The 27,279-nt window shown below is 43.0% G+C and overlaps 1 protein-coding gene across 30 annotated transcripts in view; it reads right to left on the reverse strand.

Moving 5' to 3' along the window:
• Positions 1-27,279, reverse strand: part of LOC109904047 (E3 ubiquitin-protein ligase MYCBP2) — a 340,396-nt gene that overhangs the window by 300,585 nt on the left and 12,532 nt on the right. For all 30 annotated transcript variants that reach the window (XM_031793477.1, XM_031793472.1, XM_031793485.1 and 27 more), the window contains exon 3: positions 14,574-14,783. In XM_031793477.1, the coding sequence (XP_031649337.1) occupies positions 14,574-14,783 (210 nt within the window). The remainder of the gene's footprint in view (positions 1-14,573; positions 14,784-27,279) is intronic.

A 27,279-nucleotide genomic window follows, 5' to 3' on the forward strand; every position in this document is an offset into this window, starting at 1 on the left:
GACCTGGACTAAAGCATCCGCCAACTCCTGGACAGTTTTGTTGCCCTCCTACAGCCTCCTGCCTGTCTCCTGGTAGCGCCTCTATACTCTGGACACTACGCTGACAGACACAGCAAACCTTCTTGCCACAGCTCGCATTGATGTGCCATCCTGGATGAGCTGCACTACCAGATCCACTTGTGTGAGTTGTAGACTCCGTCTCATGCTACCACTAGAGTGAAAGCACCGCCAGCATTCAAAAGTGACCAAAACATCAGCCAGGAAGCATAGGAACTGAGAAGTGGCCTGTGGTCCCCACCTGCAGAACCACTCCTTTTTTGGGGGTGTCTTGCTAATTGCCTATAATTTCCACCTGTTGTCTATTCCATTTGCACAACAGCATGTGAAATTTATTGTCAATCAGTGTTGCGTCCTAAGTGGACAGTTTGATTTCACAAAAGTGTGATTGACTTGGAGTTACATTGTGTTGTTTAAGTGTTCCCGTTATTTTTTGGAGCAGTATATATATATATATATATGAGATGAGTAATGTAGGGTATGTAAACATTACATGAAGTGGCATTGTTTAAAGTGGGTAGTGATACATTTATTATATCCAATTTTGAATTATTAAAGTGGCTAGAGATTTAAACCTCTTAAGCCCACCTGAGACGCAACTGTCTCATCTAGCCATCAGCAAATACAAATGCGCTACGCTAAATGCTAATAGCACTCGTTAAAACTCAAACGTTCATTAAAACACACATGCAGGGTATTGAATTAAAGCTACACTCGTTGAGAATCTAGCCAACAAGTCAGATTATTAAAATGCTTTTCGGCGAAAGCATGAGAAGCTATTATCTGATAGCATGCAACACCCCAAAATAACTGAATGCGACGTAAACAAAATCATTAGCGTAGCCGGCGCTACACAAATAGCAGAAATAAAATATAAAACTTTCATTACCTTTGACGAGCTTCTTTGTTGGCACTCCTATATGTCCCATAAACATCACTATTGGGTCTTTTTTTCGATTAAATCGGTCCATATATACCCAAAATAGCCATCTATGGAAACTGTGTGATTCAGAAAAAAACAGTTTGAAAACGCTACGTCATTTTTTTTTATTAAAAAGGTTGACGATAAACTTTCACAAAACACTTCTAAATACTTTTGTAATCCAACTTTAGGTATCAGTAAACGTTAATAATCTATCAAATTGATCACGGGGCGATGTGTATTCAATAGCGCCACGATTTCAAATCATCTTCCAAAATCTCTCTTCCAAAACTTCCTGTCGGAGACCGGGTGGAAAGTGTTCTCTCTACTACGTTTGACCAAGAAACAAAGGTACGGCAAATGACGAGACTGGCGACATCGTGTGGAAGCTGTAGGAATTGCAATCTCGGCCCCATTTAATTTAGTTTCCATTCAACAATACATGCAAGTGGCGCATTGATACTTTTTTCAGTTTTCAGTGACCAGATTTTCTTGCGCTTTTCGATGAAACACACGCTCTGTTATAGTTACAGCCGTGATTTAACCAGTTTTAGAAACGTCAGAGTGTTTTCTATCCACACATACTAATCATATGCATATACTATATTCCTGGCATGAGTAGCAGGACGCTGAAATGTTGCGCGATTTTTAACAGAATGTTCGAAAAAGTAGGGGGTAGGCTTAAGAGGTTTTAAGTCAGTATGTTGGTAGCAGCCACTATATTAGCAATGGCTGTTTAACAGTCTGATGGCCTTGAGATAGAAGCTGTTTTTCAGTCTCTTGGTACCTACTTTGATGCACCTGTACTGACCTCGCCTTCTGGATGATAGCGGGGTGAACAGGCAGTGGCTCGGGTGGTTGTTGCCCTTGATCATCTTTTTGGCCTTCCTGTGACATCGGGTGGTGTAGTTGTCCTGGAGGGCAGGTAGTTTGCCCCCGGTGATGCGTTGTGCAGACCTCAGGACCCTCTGGAGAGCCTTGCGGTTGTGAGCGGAGCAGTTGCAGTACCAGGCGGAGCCCAACAGAGATAAAGCCCAACAAGATGCTCCCGACAGGATACTCCCGACAGGATGCTGTTGCGCCTTCTTCACCACGCTGTGTGTGTGTGTGGACCATTTCAGTTTGTCCGTGATGTGACCGCCGAGAAAATTTAAACTTTCCACCTCCTCCACTACTGTCCCGTCGATGTGGATAGGGAGGTGCTCCCTCTGCTGTTTCCTGAAATCCACGATCATCTCCTTGGTTTTGTTGACGTTGAGTGAGGTTATTTTCCTGACACCACACTCCGAGGGCCCTCGCCTCCTCCCTGTAGGTAATCTCGTTGTTGTTGGTAATCAAGCCTACCACTGTAGTGTCGTCTGCAAACATGATGATTGAGTTGGAGGCGTACATGGCCACGCAGTCATGGGTGAACAGGTTGAGCTCAGACCACAAAAACCTTATTATAAGCTAAGGTTGTAATGGTTGTTTAATTCCTAACCATACCACGTGTATGGTATGGCTACACGGCGGGAAATGGTTCAACTCAGACTATCGATCCCGACTGAATAAGAGCAAACCTTAGAGACTAATTACTAGTCTGCGAAGACCAACAACAGCCAAAACATCTATTCTATAACATTTCTGAATGGTACTCTGAAGTATTCATTCTAACCACGAATGACTTCAGGGAAGCAGAGCGAGAAACGCTCAAATGAACTTTCCAACAAAGATGGACGATTTCAACAGAGATCACGACGACACACTGAGCGTAAATATGTATTGATTGCAATTATTCCCGAACGAGTGAGTGTTCATGTGCAAAGGATTAGCATTTCAATTAATATAATTATCAACTGTGTAGTGACTCCTTTGTCTTTCCCGCCCTTCTCAGTCCACACCCACGTTCCTTTGTCCACCAAGCCGTCATATCGGCTTAGCCCACTAGGGAATATTCCCTATCATTTCCTTGTAACCATATCTGTTTGTTTATGCATTTCTGTGATTATTTAATTAGTTTGTAAATAAATGATTAAGACAACTGGTGTATGGATGATTCATAGTAAAGGATGGGTTCGTGCAGATATCCAACAATTTAGGATGTTTGGAATGAGTCTAACGTGAGGTAAAGAATAATTAATGAATTAATTAGAAGACTAATTGATCAGCTATTAAAATATCTGAAGAGTTATCTTAGAAAAATTCTAATTTTGTAATCTGAAGATTTTCCTTGGTGCACAGACCTCCTAGTTAATTTAAATGATAGTTTAATCAAGTAATAATTACAGAGAATTAATTTATAAAATAACAGTCTACACTTTATTGATGCCAAAGACACGACAACCAGACTATGGGAGGCGCACAGTGCTACATAGAGCCATGACTATATGGAACTCTATTCCACATCAAGTAACTCTATTCCACATCAAGTAACTGGCCAATCCAAGATGGCGTAGCAGTCAGACGTCTTGTCGTGTTGTGTCCCTTGTATATATCGTTTTTTTTTCATATTTTTCTTTTTTGCTAAACCTCAACATCTAAATACTCTCCTGCAACCCGCCTCACCCAATGTAAAGTGGATCTGCTTTTTTTTCTAAAGTATTTATATTTACTTCGGATCCGGAACCCCTCAACTGAAGCTAGCCAGCTAACTACCAGCTATCAGGCAGCAAACCATTGCTAGCGGTCATCAGCTAACCTTTAGCTCGGAAATCGCTCGCCAGTTCGAACAACGCGACTCTAACCAGAGCATAACGGACCTATTATTTTTATCCCCGGATTCCCACCGCAAACGGAACATTTTCATCTGGATCTTCACAACTAGCTAACCGCAACCTCAGATGATTACTCCTGGCTAGCGTTTCCATCCTGTGCTACCACCGAAGCATACTCCTGGGCTACAATATCCGGACCCACGACCGGTCTATCGATGTCACCGCATGAAGAGGCATAAAACAGACTTAACCCCATCGCGACGTCCCCCAAAGGCTAACTTTCTAGCCCTTGCTATCTGCTTGCTTGCTAATTCGGCCTGCTAACTGCTAGCTTTTTTAGCCCCGGTCTGCTAACTGCTAGCTTGTTAGCACAGGCCTGCTAACTGTCTGAATCGCCGCGTCCCCAGCCAGCCCAACCACTCACTGGACCCATATTTACTTTCAATCTCTTTTCAATTTTTTTCCGATTATACCTTCTGGTAACCTGCCTCACCGAATATGATACGGAATCGCTATTATTTTTACATTTTAGAACACATTCAAGAACCTCCAGAAGCTAACCAGCTAACTAGCTACAAGCTATTTAGTCATTGTTAGCCACTGCTAGCGGCTTTTACCTTCTGCACAGCCAGCCAGTTTTTTTTTACCTGGATAATACTCGCCAGTCTAACTTCCCTGTCCCATCCACCGCTGCCCCCTGGACACTGATCACGTGTCTACATAGCTGATGCATGCTGAACTGTCCATTAATCACGGTACTCCATTCTGCTCGTTTGTGTTTTATCTGTCGGCCCCAGCCGCACTCAGGCTCTGTGTGTAGTCAATCCGACCCTCTCTGCCTAGTCAACGCCATTTTACCTGCTGTTGTTGTGCTAGCTGATTAGCTGTTGTTGTCTCACCTACTGTTTTAGCTAGCTCTCCCAATCAACACCTGTGATTACTGTATGCCTCGCTGTATGTCTCTCTCAAATGTCAATATGCCTTGTATACTGTTGTTCAGGTTAGTTATCACTGTTTTAGTTTACAATGGGGCCCCTAGTTCCACTCTTCATACGCCTGATACCTCCTTTGTCCCACCTCCCACACATGCGGTGACCTCACCCATTACAACCAGATACAACCTCTCTTATCATCACACAGTGCCTGGGCTTACCTCCGCTGTACCCGCACCCCACCATACCCCTGTCTGCGCATTATGCCCTGAATATATTCTACCATGCCCAGAAATCTGCTCCTTTTATTCTTTGTCCCCAACGCTCCAGGCGACCAGTTTTGATAGCCTTTAGCCGCACCCTCATACTACTCCTCCTCTGTTCCGCGGGTGATGTGGAGGTAAACCCAGGCCCTGCATGTCCCCAGGCACCCTCATTTGTTGACTTCTATGATCGAAAAAGCATTGGTTTCATGCATGTCAACATCAGAAGCCTCCTCCCTAAATGTGTTTTACTCACTGCTTTAGCACACTCTGCTAACCCTGATGTCCTTGCCGTGTCTGAATCCTGGCTCAGGAAGGCCACCAAAAATTCTAAGATTTCCATACCAAACTATAACATTTTCCGTCAAGATAGAACTGCCAAAGGGGGAGGAGTTGCAGTCTACTGCAGAGATGGCCTGCAAAGTGATGTCATACTTTCCAGGTCCATACCCAAACAGTGCGAACTACTAATTTTAAAAATTACTCTCTCCAGAAATAAGTCTCTCACTGTTGCCGCCTGCTTACCGACCCCCCTCAGCTCCCAGCTGTGCCCTGGACACCATTTGTGAATTGATCGCCCCCCATCTAGCTTCAGAGTTTGTTCTGTTAGGTGACCTAAACTGGGATATGCTTAACACCCCGGCAGTCCTACAATCTAAGCTAGATGCCCTCAATCTCACACAAATCATCAAGGAACCCACCAGGTACAACCCTAAATCTGTATACAAGGGCACCCTCATAGACGTCATCCTGACCAGCTGGCCCTCCAAATACACCTCCGCTGTCTTCAACCAGGATCTCAGCGATCACTGCCTCATTGCCTGTATCCGCTATGGATCCGCAGTCAAACGACCACCCCTCATCGCTGTCAAACGCTCCCTAAAACACTTCTCTGAGCAGGCCTTTCTAAATCGACCTGGCCCGGGTATCCTGGAAGGACATTAACCTCATCCCGTCAGTTGAGGATGCCTGGTCATTCTTTAAAAGTAACTTCCTCACCATTTTAGATAAGCATGCTCCGTTCAAAAAATGCAGAACTAAGAACAAGCATTTCTCAACGGCTGGCCATGCCTTCCGCCTGGCTACTCCAACCTCGGCCAACAGCCCCCCCCCCCCCCCCCCCCCCGCAGCTACTCGCCCAAGCCTCTCCAGGTTCTCCTTTACCCAAATCCAGATAGCAGATGTTCTGAAAGAGCTGCAAAACCTGGACCCGTACAAATCAGCTGGGCTTGACAATCTGGACCCTCTATTTCAGAAACTATCCGCCACCATTGTCGCAACCCCTATTACCAGCCTGTTCAACCTCTCATATAGTCTGAGATCCCCAAGGATTGAAAAGCTGCCGCAGTCATCCCCCTCTTCAAAAGGGGGAGACACCCTGGACCCAAACTGTTACAGACCTATATCCATCCTGCCATGCCTATCTAAGGTCTTCGAAAGCCAAGTCAACTAACAGGTCACTGAACATCTCAAATCCCACCACACCTTCTCCGCTGTGCAATCTGGTTTCCGAGTCGGTCACGGGTGCACCTCAGCCACGCTCAAGGTCCTAAACGATATCATAACCGCCATCAATACAAGACAGTACTGTGCAGCCGTCTTCATCGACCTTGCCAAGGCTTTCGACTCTGTCAATCACCATATTCTTATCGGCAGACTCAGTAGACTCGGTTTTTCTGATGACTGCCTTGCCTGGTTCACCAACTACTTTGCAGACAGAGTTCGGTGTGTCAAATCGGAGAGCATGCTGTCCGGTCCTCTGGCAGTCTCTAAGGGGGTGCCACAGGGTTCAATTCTCGGGCCGGCTCTTTTCTCTGTATATATCAATGATGTTGCTCTTGCTGCGGGCGATTCCCTGATCCACCTCTACGCAGACGACACCATTCTGTATACTTCCGGCCCGTCCTTGGACACTGTGCTATCTAACCTCCAAACGAGCTTCAATGCCATACAACACTCCTTCCGTGGCCTCAAACTGCTCTTAAATGCTAGTAAAACCAAATGCATGCTTTTCAACCGTTCGCTGCCTGCACCCGCACGCCTGACTAGCATCATCACCCTGGATGGTTCCGACCTTGAATATGTGGACATCTATAAGTACCTAGGTGTCTGGCTAGACTGTAAACTCTCCTTCCAGACTCATATCAAACATCTCCAATCTAAAATCAAATCTAGAATCGGCTTTCTATTCCGCAACAAAGCCTCCTTCACTCACGCCGCCGAACTTACCCTAGTAAAACGGACTATCCTACCGATCCTCGACTTCGGCGATGTCATCTACAAAATAGCTTCCAACACTCTACTCAGCAAACTGGATGCAGTTTATCACAGTGCCATCCGTTTTGTCACTAAAGCACCTTATACCACCCACCACTGCGACCTGTATGCTCTAGTCGGCTGGCCCTCGCTACATATTCGTCGCCAGAACCACTGGCTCCAGGTCATCTACAAGTCCATGCTAGGTAAAGCTCCGCCTTATCTCAGTTCACTGGTCACGATGGAAACACCCACCCGTAGCACGCGCTCCAGCAGGTGTATCTCACTGATCATCCCTAAAGCCAACACCTCATTTGGCCGCCTTTCGTTCCAGTTCAATGCTGCCTGTGACTGGAACGAATTGCAAAAATCGCTGAAGTTGGAGACTTCTCTCCCTCACCAACTTCAAACATCTGCTATCTGAGCAGCTAACCGATCGCTGCAGCTGTACATAGTCTATCGGTAAATAGCCCACCCATTTTTACCTACCTCATCCCCATACTGTTTTTATTTATTTACTTTTCTGCTCTTTTGCACACCAATATCTCTACCTGTACATGACCATCTGATCATTTATCACTCCAGTGTTAATCTGCAAAATTGTAATTATTCGCCTACCTCATGCCTTTTGCACACAATGTATATAGACTCCCCTTTTTTTCTACTGTGTTATTGACTTGTTAATTGTTTACTCCATGTGTAACTCTGTGTTGTCTGTTCACACTGCTATGCTTTATCTTGGCCAGGTCGCAGTTGCACATGAGAACTTGTTCTCAACTAGCCTACCTGGTTAAATAAAAGGTATTTAAAAAAATTAATAAAAAAATGAAATTAGTTCAATTTGATTACAAAAGTTTGTTTTTTTTACCTTATGGAACATTGCGGACTGTGAAACAACAAGATAGGCACAGACATGCATACACACGATAACATACACACGGATTTAGTACTGTAAGATATGTGGTAGTGGTGAAGTAGGGGCATAAGGGCACACAGTGCGTTGTAAAATCTGTGAATGTATTGTAATGTTTTTAAAATGGTATAAACGGCCTTAATTTTGCTGGACCCCAGGAAGAGTATCTGCTGCCTTGGCAGCTCCACAACAAAGATCCACCACCTTACTTCACGAAGGGGATGAGGTACTTTTCTGCATAGCTATCTTTTTGTGTACGCCAAACCCACCTCTGGTGTTTGTTTCCAAAAAGCTCCATTTTCATCTCATCTGAACATAGAACCTGGTCCCATTTCAAGTTCCAGTAACGTTTGGCAAGCTGTAGGTGTTTGAGTTTGTAGTTTGATGACAGCAAAGGCTTTATGACAACCCCCTCCCCAAACAACTTATGGTAATGTAGGTGGTGTCTGATTGTAATTTGAGACTTTCTAACCACAAGATGTCTGCAATTCTAACGTCTGCAATTCTCCAGCTGTGATCTTTGGAGATTGTGGCCACTCGAGCCAACCTCCTTACTATGCGTGGGGTCAATATAGACACACGTTAACAATCGGCCTGTAAGGGGACATCTCCAGTTGCTTTAAACTTTTTAATTATTGTCCTGATTTTCAACCGTTATTTTCTTCTAGCCATTTCCTGATGTGCAGCTCAACAACCTTGTGTAGCACTACTGTATTCTCAGGTCTTTCCCATAGGTGATGGATAACTATGGGAACTTGGCCTGTGTGCCAACTCATATTTATACCCCAGTGAAACAGGAAGTCATGGCTTACCTCTTAAAATGTTCCTAAGCACTTAGGAGAACATAAAAATGTAAAATAGGATTGGGAAATATACTTCAGTTAAGATTTTATTCAAAAGAATGTATACGGGTGCCAATAACTGCGGCACATATGAACAAAAATGTATTATTTATTTTTACAAATAATTACACTTCAATAAAATGTTGGATTCTTATGAATATTTTAAATGAAAGACCAAGAGGATGAGCCTGTTTTGCTCATATTTACCAAGGGTGCCAATATTAGTGGAGGGCACTGTAAGGGTGAGGGGGCCCCGTCGGACCACCTGAAGGTACACTAATTTAGTTTCATTGTAAATTGGTTAGCTAGCCTATGTCTCCTTGTTGTGTCCAGCAGTTCCAGTGTGTATGGGGGAACTTACATTCCACATAATTTGGGGAAAGGGACAGGGAGGTGGAGAATGTTGTTTTTCATTTGTCCTTTGCTCTGTGTTGCTTCAGACCTACTGCTACAATTTTAATGTATTTGAGGACCAAATAATTATTTATTATGGGTACTGGCAACATTACATTCACGAAAGGGTATGAGGTTTGAGAACGAATTTAAAAAGATGCAAAGTTTTTCCCATCTGAGATATGTTTCTATAAGAAACGCACATAAATCATACTGAGCAACACAGATTAAAAGAGTTGGGTATCAGATTTATCAATCCACTTTTTCATCTGAGGCTAGAGGTGTAGCCATATTATTTCCAGAAACAACTGTCCCATTCCAACATATTTCAACTATAAGCGAGACCCCAATGGCCGCTTTCTTATAGTAGTAGGCCATATTTTATCACGACATGTAACCATCATTACGCACCGAATGTCAATGACCCAGGGTTCTTCTGAATGTCTTCAATCTCTTACCAGATTTATCAACCACACATGTAATGACAGGCGGAGATTTTAACTGCATTTTGAATCCTTACATGGATAGGCTTCCTACTCGCCCTACCACTTCACTGATGTAGCAGTTACTACGGACCCAAAATAAATGAATGCATGTTAAAGTTTTATCAAGAACTTTACACTTCAAAGACCACTGTAGATACTGTGGAAATGTCTGATTTCCTCCATTCCCTTTCTCTAGCTAAATTATGCAGCACTGTTCAAAAGGGAGATAAATGCAGAAATAACTTAAGAGGTTGTCTCTGCAGTACGTTCCTTCCTTAACGGTAAAGCAGCTGGCCCTGGCGGCTTTGGTAGAGAGTTTTACAAATCATATTCAGAAAAGGTTACTTCTGTTGCGGATGTTTAAATACTATTGAAACTTGCAGACTCCCGGAGTCTTTATACTCAGCCAATATCACCCTAATATAAAGAAAGATGAAACCTATCTATTTTCATATCGTCCTATTGCCCTCCTCGGATGTGATCTTGAGATGTTTACTAAAATACTTGCAAACAGACTAAATAAATGCATTTTGACTATAATTTATCAAGATCAAACTGGTTTTATCGCAGGCGGATTCTCATTTTCCAACGTTTGGCGACTGATGAACATCAAGTATTCCAAACATGACAAAGGTTCTAAACTTGACGCTCAAAAAGGAATATTACCAATTGGAATGGAACTACATTTTGACAATAATACATTTGTTTGCTCTGGGCGAGAGTTGTCCCTTGGGTTGAAATACTATATGCGTGCCCGACGGCTTCAGTTCACTAATTACAATAAATCGCATCCGTTTTCATTTCACCGTTCCTACCGCCAATGGTGCTCATTGAGTCCGTTGCTATACGCCATTGCTATGGAATCCCTAGCTATTAGTATCAGAAGCCATCCTGCCATTGCTTCGCTAAACATGGGCAAGGTTGATCACTGCATCTCGCTCTATGCGGATTACATTTTGTTTGCCTCACGTCCCAAAGAGTCACTCCCACCGCTGTTGGAGTTAATCTAATAATTTGGAGAACCCTCTGTGTACATCATAAACTGGTATAGAAGTGAATTCATGCCTCTTAAAAAGGTGACAAACTCAGAGTTTCTTAAAAACATACCTTTTAAAATCACAGGAGACCAAATTAAATATTTTGATGTTGTCATCCCAAAGGACTCTAAATTTATTTATAAATTGACCTAGCGACATGATGGAAGTTGAGATCTGGAGAGTGCTGCCTATCTACGTTAACGCTATTAAAATGGTTACACTCCCAGATTCCTTTATCTCGTTCAGAATCTGCCTATATTTTTAACTAAAGCTTTTTTTAAATCCTTGGATTCTATCATCTTGCCTTTTGTGTGGCAATACAAAGTACATAGTATCTCTAAAAAAACAATCAAGCCCAAAGAATTAGGGGGCCTGAGCCTGCCAAAGTTTCAGCATTATTATTGGGCAGACAATGCTAGAGCACTGGTTTATTGGCAGGATACATACCCTGGCATGGTAGATCCCTCCACCCATTCATGCCTCATTATTGAGCAGGATAAACATAACACCTGTCTTCCAGGACTTCTCTTTTCATAAACTAAATCTCCTACAGATATTACTTGCAATAACTTTACACACACACAAAAAAAATCAAATAAGGAAAACATTTGGTCTACAGGAGACCTATGCCTGTAATCCTATTTGCCGTAACCATGCTCCCCCCCCCCCACTAATTGACAACACTTTTTTATTCTGGAAGAGAAAAGGAATTACTACTATTGCAGACCTTTACATCAAGTATACTTTGCCACAAAAATAATGACATTCTCGCAGAGAAGAAATCATGGACAGGTTCTTCATGAGTGTCAATGCAACCAAACTTAGTTTTGAGTGTTTTTGAGGAAGTTTCGGCTTGCATTGCAGAATTGCTAACATCAGCTTGGCTGTTTATCATAACTGTTGTATACATTCCACATCAGGACAAGTAATGTAATCTTCTGATTTTAAAAAGCCTGAATTCATAAAATAATATTTTTTTGCCTTATTCTGTTTTGTTCATTTTGAGTTTTTCTAAGTTTCCCTTTTATCATTTTTTTCCTTCATGTTTTCGCTCTCAAAATCGGACTTTTTAAAAATAGAAAAACAACCAAATTGGATGTTAAATCCACAACAATGCGTAAACCACATTTGGAGACCAAATGAGGTCTGGGAAACATCTGAGGAATATAGATTTTTGGGTGTCGTCATTTTAATTTCTTTAACCAGGAAAAGCCCATTGAGACCCATTCTCATTTTCAAGGGAGACCTGGCCAAGGTGGCAGCAACAATCAATAATTTTCAGAATACAATTCAACAAAATATTCCAGCCAAAAAAGAGCATTTACACTCCTCTGTAACAGAGTCCCCTATCAAAAAGTGACCCTTAAATTCAAGTGTGCACCTAGCGAGAGGCTGTTGTTTAGCTGTGTTTTTGTAGCATACATGTGATGGTAGTTCACTAAACAAATACCCACTGGAATGATGAAAATAATTATATTCTACCTTGTAGTTAGCATTTAATTGACAAGGTTTATAGGAAAGCCTTTCCATCATTGCTAAAGGCTACACAAAGAGGTAGATGTGCGCACCACAGATAGGGGCATTCTCGTTGCTTATTCAAAAAGTTGCAGGAAATACAAATCACGGCAGAGGTGGCAGGGTAGCCTAGCGGGTAAGAGTGTTGGGCCAGTAACTGGAAGGTAAAAATCTGTCATTCTGCTCTTGACCGTCTTGGTTAACCCCAACAACTGCTCAATGGGAGCCGGTGATGTGGATGTCAATGTGGATTAAGACAGCCCCCGCACACCTCTCTGACTCAGAGGGGTTGGGTTAAATGCATTCAGTTGTATAATTGACTAGGTATCTCCGTCCCATTCTGTTCAGGTCTTATGCTAAACTTGGGAAAACTAATACATTTTCAATACACTGAGTTGATTCCCTAATGAGGTTAAAACATTTTTGAATATTGTTGAATTCTATTTTAATGCCTGGATCACGTGAGGGCCTAACTTTCAAATTTGGACCAGAATGAGGCTCTCCACTCCCCATTGTTCCAGCAGTGATGATTCACCATCTTCGTTGAATATTTTCATAATTTATCTGCAGCTTTCTCACCGATGCGATTCGGTAGGTTACACTGATTGATGAGTCACTCACTAAATGGGTTTCGACTCATCGTTACCACTTACATTACATGGGACATGCAAATTCACGCATCATGCCCTTTCCCTTCTCCGTGCAAAGAAATTTGACTGCAACCAACCTCTGCGCACACAAATTGGCTGGGTTTCCCTGCCGTCGCTCGCTTTGTGACTGACTGGCACTATCTATCCAATTTAAGAACAAATTCTTATTTACAATGACGGCCTACCCGGACGACGCTGGGCTAATTGTCCGCTGCCCTATGGGACTCCCAATCACGGCCGGTTGTGATTCAGCCTGGAATCGAACTAGGGTCTGTAGTGACGCCTCTAGCACTGAGATGCAGTGACTTAGACCGCTGCGCCACTCGGGATCAATAGATCGCTAGAAGATGCATACCGTTCATTGTAGCGGGAGAGGGCTCGACAGACTAGCGATTTGAAACTTTTAATAAAAGTAGCCTAGTTAATATGAAGTTTAAAAAGTATTCAGCTGAAAATGTGTCTGTAAACAGCTAATGGGCTGACGGCCGGCACAAAAAAAATGCAGGGATTGCAGGACACACGCGCGCGCAAACAAAGACAGGCTACACACACACTCCCTACTCTGTGCGCTGTGATATTGCTCCTGGGGACGTGCTCTGTTTCAATGAGGCCACAGTGGCAAAGCAGTGATGAGCAGAGTGGGACAGACAGACGCAGAGAAAAGCAGGGAGGGAAAGAGAAAAGTCAGAAAGAGAAAGTGAGACACAGAGAGAGCTAAGAGAGAAAAAGATAGCGAACCCGAGACACAGCGAGAGTGAGAGACAGCAAGAATGAGAGTGAGTCAGTGAGTGAGACAAGGCAGTAGCTAATCCTCACAGACCAGTGCTTTAAGCCTCTCATAGTGTTGCTATAAATTATCATGGCAGTCAAAAGGGTTCAACAACACTAACCCAGAGAAACAGGGGCGGGAACCTGAGAGCAATGGGAGATACAGGATATAGGCTACACGGGGTGAAAGTTTCACTAGGTAGAGATTTAGGATCAGCTTCCAAATCCTAACCTTTGGTGGAGAAAATGCTAAACTGACTCTAGGTCAACATCTAGAGACAAATTTCACCATACACCATATAGCCTAGACTAAAATGTATAAGGTAGGACAGGTGCCCAAAGTTAGGGTGCGATATGATGTGTAACATACTAAGGAGATCACATTCCAACTTATATTTTGCTAACTGATTATTTAGGAAAATTCAAGATGCATTTCATATTTTAGGACAATTGAGGTGGATTTAAATGATACCAATTTGTTCCATACTTTCTGACCTTAGGAAGCTTGATGGATCAAGCGTGATATCCAATATATTGGGATAACAGGTTGAGGAGCCAAGCTCGATCGCCCGGTAAATTGGAATATATACCCAGCGGTAGCAGCCACCAATTAGCCATTCAAATTTACCAGGCTATCTAGCTTGGGTCCTCAACCTGTTATTGTAATTACTAGAAGGGACAAAGCCCCTCCGACCATTGCAATTTGAGTAGGGCACTCAATTTGACTACATGTGGGTACACTCAATATGGCCACCTGTCATGGATCACTGATGTGAATGTCTGTTCCATTCAATGTATTTCTACCCTTCCACCAACCCTGTTCCCATCCCTGTGCTTCTGAAGTTACCTTGGGCAGCTTGATGGCGGGCTCACGGTACTCCTCCTCCTCCTCGCTGTCAGAGTCACCGCTCTGCACGGAGCTTTGTGAGGCCAGGGACGACTCCCGCTGCTGCCAGTCCAGCACGCAGTGGCGCACGTTGCAGTACACATTGAACGCCGATGGGTTGCTGTGCAGCTTGATGTCCGGCACACAGAAAGCCCCATCGAGGTTATCCGTCTGTGGAGAAGATAGAGATAAAGTATAAGAAATACAGCCATCGCTCGCAAATCAAACAATATTTTGTTTCATCAGTCAATGAATGAAGGCAGTTTGCCCCTCAAGACTTCATCAAAAGAGAAGATATAATTAGAATGCATATTCAAAGATGCAGGCATTGTTGGAGGAAGATGTAGGCTAAGTTCTTTAGCTAACTGTAGCATTCCCATGGAGATTGATTCACTGTTTGAAGTAGAAGGTAGTCCAGATAGTCGAGACACTACAATAAAGCCTAAAGAGGAATAGTGAGATACAGCCTATTCAGTGAAAATCATTCTGTGAAACTAAGCCTAATGTGATTCTGTCTGCGAGAAGAGGACACAGTTCTCAGATTTTAGTGCAAGAAAAAGGATGGAAAAGGGTGAAGGGAAGACAAAGCGATTCAAGTGAGAGAGCGATGACAAAGAGAGGAAAGCAAAGAATAGATTATTTTATTCTTATGTGAGCCGTGACGGTAGGAGTGATCATGGTTATTCATTAACCATGATTACGGATAGACCTGAATTAAATCCTGGATAATGATGAATGAGAAAGTTAAATGCACAAATATCATACTCCCAAAACATGCTAAGCTCTTATTACAATAACAGGGGAGGTTAATATTTTCATGGGGGGGTATGATATACCTATAACTTTCTCATTGATCACCATTCATTAAGGATTATCCATAATCATGGTAACATCCACATTAATTTAGAAGTGTTTAGAAACATTCTACTTTTATTTACAATTAAAATTACTCCAAAATATACCATACATTTTTATTGGGCAAAAAATTATCTGAAACACAACCAAAACAAACACCAAATGGATCCCACAAATTTGTAGATTCCCAAGGTTGATGTCGTCATTGCATGCTATGAATATGGGGCCAAATAGTCAAATGAATTTGTGCCAATACTTTTGGTCCCCTAAAATGAGAGTTGTACAAAATGTGCTATAATTACTAAAAGGTTCGATATGGATGAAAATCCCCTCAAGTTAAAGCTGACAGTCTGCACTTTAACTTCATAATCATTGCATAATTTCAAATCCAAAGTGCTGGAGTACAGAGCCAAAATGTATCACTGTTCCAATACTTTTCCAATACGGTGCATTCGGAAAGTAATCAGACCTCCTCCCTTTTTCCACATTTTGTTACGTTACAGCCGTATTCTAAAACTGATTAAATAAAAATTACTCAATCTACACAAACTTCCCCATAATGACAAAGCAAAAACAGGAATTTTTGAACAGTAATAAATAAAATAAACAGAAATACCTTATTTATATAGGTATTCCCGACCCTTTGCTATGAGACACGAAATTGAGCTCAGGTGCATCCGCAAGTAAGCAGCCATACTGTACGGTGCCAAATTCCTAAAGTCTAAAGAACAAGGAAGATTAGGCTATATCCAAGGTTCTACAGCTGCAACATCGAGAGCATCCTGACGGGTTGCATCACTGTCTGGTATGGCAACTGCTCGGCCTCTGACCGCAAGGCACTACAGAGGGTAGTGCGTACGGCCAAGTACATCACTGGGGCTAAGCTGCCTGCCATCCAGGACCTCTACACCAGGTGGTGTCAGAGGAAGGCCTGAAAAATTGTCAAAGACCCCAAAAATAGACATCCAACACATTTAGCAAAATTATTGAATTCTCTATTACAACATTTTATACCATAACCAGTCAAATCAAAATGTATGTCACATGTGCTGAATACAACAGCACATTACAAGCCCCTAAAACAACAATGCAGTTAAGAAAAATGCCAACAACATTTTTTATAGAAGTAACAAATGAAAGAGCAGCAGTAAAAAAACAATAGCGAGGCTACTGTACGAGTACAGAGTCAATGTAAGGGGGCACCAGTTAGTCGAGGTAAAATGTACAGTTGAAGTCGGAAGTTTACATAAACGAGTTTTAATTACTCCAACCTAAGTGTTTCAACCACTCCACAAATGTCCTGTTAAACTATAATTTTGGCAAGTCGGTTAGGACATTACTTTGTACATGACAAGTAAATTTTTCCAACAATTGTTTACAGATTAACTAAATGTATCACAATTCCAATGGGTCAGAAGTTTACATACACGAAGTTGACTGTGCCTTTAAACAGCTTGGACACACCCAGAAAATTATGTCATGGCTTTAAAAGCTTCTGATAGGCTAATTGACATCATTTGAGTCAATTGGAGGTGTACCTGTGGATGGATTTCAAGGCCAACCTTCAAACTCAAGGCCTCTTTGCTTGACATCATGGGAAAATCTAAAGAAATCAGCCAAGACCTTGGGGGAAAAAATTAGTAGACCTCCACAAGTCTGGTTCATCATTGGGAGCAATTTCCAAAAACCTGAAGGTACCACGTTCATCTGTACAAACAATAGTATGCCAGTATAAACACCATAGGACCACACAGCAGTCATACCGCTCAGGAAGGAGACACGTTCTAACTCCTAGAGATGAACGTACTTTGGTGCGAAAAGTGCAAATCAATCACAGAACAACAGCAAAGGACCTTGTGAAGAAGCTGGAGGAAACGAGTCCTATATCGATATAACCTAAAAGGCCGCTCAACAAGGAAGAAGCCACTGCTCCAAAACCGCCATAAAAAAGCCAGACTACTGTTTGCAACTGCACATGGGGACAAAGATCGTACTTTTTGGATAATGTATTCACTCTGGTCTGAACAAAAATGAACAAAAATAGAACTGCTTGGCCATAGTTACCATCATTATGTTCGGAGGAAAAGGGGGAGGCTTGCAAGGCCAAGAACACCATCCCAACCGTGAAGCACGGGGTGGCAGCATCATGTTGTGGGGGTGCTTTGCTGCAGGAGGGTCTGGTGCACTTCACAAAATAGATGGCATCATGAGGTAGGACAATTATATGGATATATTGAAGCAACATCAAGACATCAGTCAGGAAGTTAAAGCTTGGTCACGAATGGTCTTCCAAATGGACAATGATACTTCCAAAGTTGCATACTTCCAACGTTGTGGCAAATGGCATAAGGACAACAAATTCAAGGTATTGGAATGGCCATCACAAAGCCCTGCCCTCAATCCCATAGAACATTTGTGGGCAGAACTGAAAAAGTGTGTGCGAGCAATGAGGCCTACAAACCTAACTCGGTTACACCAGCTCTGTCAGGAGGAATGGGCCAAAATTCACCCAACTTATTGTGGGAAGCTTGTGGAAGGCTCCCCGAAACGTTTGACCCAAGTTAAACAATTTAAAGGCAATGTTACCAAATACTAATTGAGTGTATGTAAACTAGGGACCCACTGGGAATTTGATGATAGAAATAAAAGCTGAAGTAAATCATTCTCTATCCTATTATTCTGACATGTCACATTCTTAAAATAAAGTGGTGATCCTAACTGACCTAAGACAGGGAATTTTTACTAGGATTAAATGTCAGGAATTGTGAAAAGGTTAAATGTATTTGGCTAACATTGTACATGTTGGTAGAGTTATTAAAAAGTAACTTATGCATAGATAATAACAGAGTAGCAGCAGCGTAAAGGGGGGGGGGGGGTGCAAGCAGTCTGCCTGAATATCTAACCAATCTTATTGCTTGGGGGTAGAAGCTGTTTAGAAGCCTTTTTGACCCAGATTGGGTGCTCCGGTATCGCTTGCCATGCGGAAGCATAGATAAGTCTATGACTAGGGTGGCATTCTAGTGGCATTCTAGTGTGTTGGAGATGTGGACACCAAGGAACTTGAAGCTCTCAACATGCTCCACTACAGCCCCGTCGATGAGAATGGGGGCCATCTCAACCCTCCTTTTCCTGTAGTCTACAATCATCTCATTTGTCTTGATCACTTTCAGGGAGAGGCTGTTGTCCTGGCACCACACGGCCAGGTCTCTGACCTCCCTGTATGATGTCTCGTCGTTGTTGGTGATCAGGCCTACCACTGTTGTGTCATCGGCAAACTTACAGTGTTGGAGTCATGCCTGGCCATGCAGTCATGAGTGAACAGGGAGTACAGGAGTGGACTGAGCACGCACCTGGGGGGACCCATTGTTGAGGATCAGTGTGGCGGCTGTGTTGTTTTCTATCCTTACCACCTGGGGCAGCCTGTCAGGAAGTCTAGGATCCAGTTGCAGAGGGAGGTGTTTAGTCCCAGTGTCTTTAGCTTAGGGATGAGCTTTGAGGACACTATGGTGTTGAACGCTGAGCTGTAGTCAATGAATAGCATTCTCACATAGGTGTTCCTTTTGTCCAGGTGTGGAGTGCAGTAGAGAGATTGCAACATCTGTGGATCTTTTGGGGAGGTATGCAAATTGGAGTGGGTCTAGGGTTTCTGGGATAATGGTGTTGATGTCATGTCATGAGCCATGACCAGCCTTTCAAAGCACTTCATGGCTGCAGACGTTTGTGCTACGGGTCAGTAATCATTTAGGCAGGTTACCTTAGTGTTCTTGGGCACAGGGACTATGGTGGTCTGCTTGTAACATATTGGTATTACAGACTCAGACAGGGAGAGGTTGAAAATGTCAGTGAAGACACTTGCCAGTTGGTCAGCACAGGCTCGGAGTACACGTCCTGGTAATCCGTCTGGCCCTGGGACCTTGTGGATGTTGACCTGTTTAACTTCTTTGGGATAGGGGGCAGCATTTTCACTTTTGGATGAATAGCGTGCCCAGAGTGAACTGCCTCAGGCAAAAACCTGAGAAAAAAATCCAAACAGGAAGTGGGAAATCTGCAGTTTGTAGTTTTTGAACTCACCCCTATCGAATACACAGTGGGATATGGGTTATTTTGCACTTCCTAAGGCTTCCACTAGCATGATCACACAGTCGTCCGGAACAGCTGGTGCTCTCATGCATGTTTCAGTGTTGCTTGCCTTGAAACGAGCATAGAAGTAATTTAGCTTGTCTGGTAGGCTCACGCCACTGGGCAGCTCTCGGCTGTGCTTCCCTTTGTAGTCTGTAATAGTTTGCAAGCCCTGCCACAACCGACGAGCACCGGAGCCTGTGTAGGACGAGTCGATCTTAGTCCTATATCGACGCTTTGCCTATTTGATGGTTTGTCTGAGGGCATAGCGTGATTTCTTATAAGCTTCCGGGTTAGAGTCCTGCTCCTTGAAAGCAATAGTTCTACCCTTTAGCTCAGTGCGGTTGTTGCCTGTAATCCATGGATTTTGGTTGGGGTATGTACATACAGTCACTGTGGGGACGACGTCCTCGATGCACTTATTGATGAAGCCAGTGACTGATGTGGTGACTGCCAGTACAGTGTATAACCCACCAGCTGCATGTTATTCATGTCGTCGTTCAGCCACGACCCGGTGAAACATAAGATATTCGTTTTTAAATTCTTCATACAATTCAAGGTGAGTAATCGCTGTTCTGATATCCAGAAGCTCTTTTCATTCATAAGAGTGAAAAAAATAAAATAGCAAGGTTAGTTAAGAGCCAATAAAACATCAACCATCCCCTCCGGCACCAACACAGCTATATAGGGAACATATATATTCCTATGTAGGAAATTGGGTCCAATTTGGGACAGATTAAATCTGCTTTTTCCTGCTGCATATTAAATTGGAGACAGAAAATGACCCCAAAGTATTGAAAATGGTTATAACATGGAATGCAGTTTGGCTGGCTGAGGTGATGGGCAAGCCTAAGGAATAGCATGTAATGTATGCAAATTAGTCTACCATCCAAATCCATGGCTAACAATTGCTGCTACATTGCCTTTACAGCAGCAGAGACAATGCAGCGAAGTGCAATACAGCATGTCCTGTGTTCTGAATCAATTGAACAGTCAACTTAGTCCATCATGTAGGCTAGTAGAATATGTGGATGTCAATGTGAAAAATCAAGTAGATAGATACTGGGGTGCAAAGAAGCAAAATAAATAACAGTATAGGGATGAGGTAGTTGGATGGGCTATGTACAGGTGCAGTGATCTGTGAGCTGCTCAGTGAGGGAGATATGAGTCTCCAGCTTCAGTGATTTTTGCAGTTCGTTCCAGTCATTGGCAGCAGAGAACTGGAAGTAAAGGCATCCAAAGGAGGAATTGGCTTTGGGGGTGACCAGTGAAATATATCTGCTGGAGCGCAAGCTACAGGTGGGTGCTGCTATGGTGACCAGTGAGCTGAGATAAGGCGGGGCTTTACCTAGCAAAGACTTACAGATGACCTAGAGCCAATGGGTTTGGCGACAAATATGAAGCGAGGACCAGCCAACGAGAGGATACAGGTCGCAGTGGTGGGTAGTAAATGGGGCTTTGGTGACAAAACTGAAGGCACTTTGATAAGACTGCATCCAATTTGCTGAGTAGTGTTGGAGGCTATTTTGTAAATGACATCGCCAATCGGTAGGATAGTCAGTTAGTCAATCTTCATGTTTAAGCCTAAGAATGTCAATAAGCAGTTGCTACATTCATTTAGACTTATAAATGTATGATATATAGCCATTGAATCGTGAAGCATATAAATGGCTAGGGCGTTATACCTTAAACAGTATATACCGGGGTACTTTGAAAAAGCCACGGGATGGGTTTTCAATCAATTTGAATATTTATAGCTACTTTTTAAATGAATACCTGCAGTCAACTTGTGCAATACCTTAGGAGATGAAGCAAATTGCTTTCTTAATTTCACCAGTCACATTATTTAACATACAGTATTTCCCCAGAACTGTTGAGCCAGTCACGTGTTTGTAAATAGCAAAACCGAAGGAAGTGGGAGCTGGTGAGTCCATAGAATTCTAAATCTATCGGTGAGTCTCTGTTGTGTGGCGCACATGAGGTGATGAAGTTACACTTAAATGCAATTCACTACTAAATGATAGCCATTCACTACTAAATGATAGCCATAAGATATTTGATGCCATTCTGCCAGCATTTAGCTAACGGCTAACAGCTTCTATGTGATCTCGATATTAGTTTGTGATAATTTTTTTAGCATTCCAGTCGAGGCCCATTGTGCTTTTCTTGCATTTGTCTCCTATGCCGGTAATACCGTAAATCCCGGGATGAGAGAAGGATGGTATGACGATGTGAAAATCTGGATACGGCCCAAGCCTAATGGTGGGATGACAACTTTGTTATCGTTTGAACTTCTGATTGGAGCTTAACAGCGACTTTTATCATTCCTGTTCTCATAAATCTGAGAAATGGGGCCGAGGTTCTCATTTATAGACAGTGGGGTATTCCAGAAAGCAGACTTGAGTTAGCCAGCAGGAATCGCCCCCAGAGCTCTGTAAGCCAAGCCTGGTAGCTGATGAAATTGAAAAGTGTTCCCGGGTTTGAGCCCAGATTGGCATAAGGCATCCGTTTTGGGCTTATGGAGTCAAATCGTACCATGCCCATAACTAGGGCGGCAGCCTAGTGGTTAGAGTGTTGGACTAGTAACCAAAAGGTTGGCTGACAAGGTACAAATCTGTCGTTCTGCCCCTGAACAGGCAGTTAACCCGCTGTTCCTAGGCAGTCATTGAAAATAAGAATTTGTTCTTAACTGACTTGCCTAGTTAAATAAAAGGTCAAAAAAAAAAAAAAAAAAAACAACAAACAAATCCAGGCATGTTAAATGATAGGGCAAAACACAGGGCCCTTTTCAGACATCATAATGAATGAAATGAGTGTTGAACATCACAAATGTCTAAAGTGTTTATTTCTGAGGGTGGAAATGACCCAACGTGTGCTCAAAGCACACATGCAAACTTTACATCAAAAAGTATAAATAAAGGGTTAGGGTTTACAAATAAGACTGCATTGTGCATAAAAACAAAGTGCAACTCAAACCATGTAAACTATGTACAAGTAGAACATTTTTACAACAAAGGAAAAACTATAAGAAGTATTATTGTCAATGAGGATCTGGTTGCACAACGAGGTGCTGTAAGGAATCAGAAGTAGATGTCAGGTGGCAATGGTGGACACCACGGCACTGAGCAATGCGTAGCTGAACTTTGCCTTCAGCCCCCTGTCCTTTGCTGCTGCAGCAGCCCACACTACCTTCTCTGGGTGCATGTCCAAGCACAGTAGAAAGGAATCAGGGGTGTGGACCCAACATGGCAATGGTGTCCACCAGTCATGCCAGGACATTGAGGAATCACTGGTTAAAACTGCACCTCTCCTCAGCCCGCGCTGTCATATCTGCAGCGCTTTCATTTTCCTCTCTGGCATCCCTCGCTTTCATATATTGAAAATGTCAGCTGGGCCTCCACCCTTCTTTCCAGTAGTTCCTGGTCATTGCTCTGCATTTCCTTCAACGCCTCAACCAAGTCTCTGCTCCTTTTTCGTGAAATATTAAATGCAAAAATATGAGGCTGGTAGTGGCGCCACATGTCCACAAAATGAAACAAAAAAAACATTGGCAAAGTACAAGTGCAAACCTTAACGAAGGTTTTTGGTTGGTAGCGAACTGGCAAGGGAGAGGCCTAGTAGGGGAGAAGGTGGGCTGGACACCTGGTGGGGAACAATCCCTAGTGGAAGGGCTCGAACGGTAGGAGCTGGTAGAGTTAGAGGAGATGCTTGAGCTTGAGGCAACAGTGGACAGCACATATTGTTCAGCAGCAGAGTTGCCTACATTGGGGGAATAACAATACACCGTATTAAAGCTAGATAAGTTACATTATGTCTGAAAACTTTTCTCCATTGTGTCAAGCTGGACAATGCTTGTTCTTCCATTATGAAATCTGGATTAGGGTTGTTTGACCCTAATGCTAGACAAACATTTACATTCTAGTCATTTAGCAGACGTTGGATATTCTAGTTAAGTAAAGCTGTACAAACTAGCCAGCTAGTTAAAAGTCAAACCAAACAGTGGACATATATTTTGTTCATATCCTATTAACCAGCTCACAAAAACTAGCTACCATGCATAAAGCTTGGTAGCTAGCTTGTAGCCATTGTTACAAGCCACATGGCCTCAGCTTGCAAGCAAAAGGGCCATGACTTTATTCTTAGTTACAATCCAGGTTAATCCCTTTGTTTAGCTGGGACAAACACCTTAACATTACAACTTAACCTGCAATTTGAGATTTAGAGTTAGCTAGCTAGATTTTTTTTATTTAAACCAGTTACTGCTAAAGTTAACTAGCTAACAAAAACATCACATGGACACATCAGTTAATTTGGCAAGCTAGCTTTGTATTTAACTTAGAATTTAGCTTATTTATAATAAATCTTTATTTTTTATTAAAAATACCACTTACTGGAGTTTGGCAGAAATTGCACCACAGTCCCAGACTGGCCTGTGTCCCATTGTACTCACCAGTGTCAGAGACCGATTGTGTTTCTCAAACCCGGTCATTGGCTCCATTTCATGGTATACTCCAAAAACCCTCCAACAAAAAACCTCTCAAGTGGTGCCTCGGTTCCCACGGCGTCAGCTGTTGGTAGGTCGAGGCTCCCACTGGGTGCGCTAGGGTTTCCTCCATTACTTGAGAACTGTGGTCCTGCACAGCCAGGTATACAATGTTGTGGGTCTACCTGAGTGATACTGCCAGATGCATATTCCTGTCTCAAAGATTAAGCCTTAGTACAAACAGCCAGTACAATGAAAGTGTGAATGACTCATATTAGCTATGGTTCCTTGGATTGCTCCAACATTACTTGGATGACTGCAGCAATTATAGCACTAATACCTGCAAACAGGAGCTGCCCTTTGGGCATGCATGCATTTATTCAGACCAAAAAGCCATCCGGGGTTCTCTGACATTTTTGATGACTATAACCTCGACCAGTGGCGAGCCATTCGTGGCCCCGACATCGAATTTGAATGTCAACTTTTGACGGCTCTTTCTGTGCATACCACAGTGACCAGGGGAATTGGGGTTAGATTCCAGGAGGGAGTCTAAGAAAAACTGCTACCACATCCAAGGAAGGCACCAGCCACGCAAATTACCCACTCAAGGTGGTAGTGATGAAAAGTAACAATACAGGACATGGGGCCTTGTAGTTGGAATGAGTCCATTTTAAAATCCTTAAAATGAGGATACATTAGATGTTTATAAGTTGCATTTTAAAGGGGTCAGAAACTAAGTGTCATTAATTACATTTTAACCATAACATTTTACTGCATGTTGTGTATTGTCCAATAGGTTGACGCCAAAAAATGTGAGAAAAAGGGGTTGTCTAATTGTTAGGCAGGTTACATACAAACTAAATATATATATTTTTTCAATTTTTTTTATCTAGATTGTCAAATAATAATCTTAACTCTAAATGAAAATGGGGAAACATTAATAGAAATTGACCAAGAACCCACATAGATCTAGAGGTCCTCTGTGGAGATGGGAGAACCTTCCAGAAGGGCAACCTTCTCTGCAGCACTCCACCCATCAGGCCTTTATGGTAGAGTGGCCAGACGGAAGTCAATCCTCAGTAAAAGGAACATGACATCCCGCTTGGAGTTTGCAAAAAAAAAGCACCTAAAGCACCATGAAACAAGATTCTCTGGTCTGATGAACCCAAGAATAAAAATTCTTTAGCCTGAATGCCAAGCGTCACATCTGGAGGAAATCCGGCACCATCCCTTCGACGAAGCATGCGGGTGGCAGCATCATGCTGTGAGGATTTCTTTCAGCGACAGGGACTGGGAGAGTAGTCGGGATCGAGGGAAAGATGAACGGAGCAAAGTAGAGAGAGATCCTTGAAGAAAACCTGCTCCATAGGGCTCAGGACCTCAGACTGGGGCAAAGGTTCACATTCCAAGACAACGACCCTAAGCACACAGCCAAGACAACGCAGGAGTGGCTTCAGGACAAGTCTCTGAATGTCCTTGAGTGGCCCAGCCAGAGACAATTGTGGACTACAGGAAAAGGAGGGCCAAACAGGCCCCCAATAACATCAACGGGGCTGTAGTGGATCGGGTCGAGAGCGTCAAGTTCCTTGGTGTCCACATCTCCAACAAACTATCATTGTCCAAACACACCAAGACAGTCATGAAGAGGGCACGACAAAACCTTTTCCCTCTCAGGAGACTGAAAAGATTAGGCATGGGTCCCCAGACCCTCAAAGTTCTACAGCTGAACCAACGAGAGCATCCTGGCCAGTTGCATCACCACCTGGTATGGCAACTGCTCTGCATCCGTAAGGCGCTACAGAGGGTAGTGCGTATGGCCCAATACATCACTGGCCCAAGCTATCTGCCATCCAGGACCTATATACTGTGTCAGAGGAAAGCCCTAAAATATTGTCAAAGACTCCAGTCAACTAAGACATAAACTGTTGTCCCTGCTTCCGCACAGCAAGAAGTACCGGAGAGCCAATTCTAACTCTAAACGGCTCCTACCCCAAAGACTGCTGAACAAAATAATCAAAATGGCCACCCGGACTACTTACACTTACTTGTTAGAATAAGGCTGTACTGTAACACGTGGAAGTCGTCAAGGGGGCTGAATAGTTTGCAAAAGCACTCTATGCATAGCATGCACATTACAAAATACCTATTCTCACAGGACTAGTATTAACCAACATTCTTTATGTAATCACTCCAGAATGTCCGTTATTCTTGAAGACAAATCGGACAGGATTTTTTTTATTTTGTCAGACTGCCCCCTGTAATTCTTAATTTTTTCCAATAAATGTACAGTTAAAGGAAGCCTGGAGGTTTTTATTCTCTGAATATTTGAATTGAGGAAGTGTGGTCATAATCATTAGGATATTTTAGCGATCCGAAGTACGTCCTAAATAACCTCCACATTTTTGTTTCGTTACAGCCTTGTTCTAAAATTGATTACATTCTACTCATCAATCCACAAACACCCCATAAAGACAAAGCTAAAACTTGCAAAAATGAACTGATATATTACTTTTACATAAGTATTCAGACCCTTTACTCAGTACTTTGTTGAAGCACCTTTGGCAGCAATTACAGCCTTGAGTATTCTTGGGTATAACGCAACAAGTTTGCCGCACCTGAGCACTATGGAGCAGGTTTTCATCAAGGATCTATGAACTTTGCTCCATTCATCTTTCTCTCAATCCTGACTAGTCTCCCGGTCCCTGCCACTGAAAGAAATCACCACGACATGATGCTGCCACCTGCATGCTTCACAGTAGGGATGGTGTCAGGTTTCCTCCAGATGTGACGCTTGGCATTCAGGCCAAGGTGTTCAATCTTGGTTTCATCAGAGAATCTGGTTTCTCATGGTCAGAGTCCTTTAGGTGCTTTTTGGCAAATTCCAAGCGGGATGTCATGTTCCTTTTACTGAGGAGTGGCTTCCGTCTGGCCACTAACATAAAGGTCTGATTGGTGGAGTGCTGCAGAGATGGTTTTCCTTCTGGAAGGTTCTCCACTCTCCACAGAGGAACTCTGGAGCTCTTTCAGAGTGACCATCGGTTTCTTGGTCACCTCCCTGACCAAGGCCCTTCTCCCCCGATTTCTCAGTTTGACAGGGCGGCCAGCTCTAGGAAGAGGCTGTGTGGTTCCAACCTTCAATTTAAGAATGATGGAGGCCGCTGTGTTCTTGGGGACCATCAATGCAGCACAAATGTTTTGGTACACTTACCC

The sequence above is a fragment of the Oncorhynchus kisutch genome, linkage group LG2 (assembly GCF_002021735.2).
Source record: "Oncorhynchus kisutch isolate 150728-3 linkage group LG2, Okis_V2, whole genome shotgun sequence".
Taxonomy (NCBI): Eukaryota; Metazoa; Chordata; class Actinopteri; order Salmoniformes; family Salmonidae; genus Oncorhynchus; species Oncorhynchus kisutch.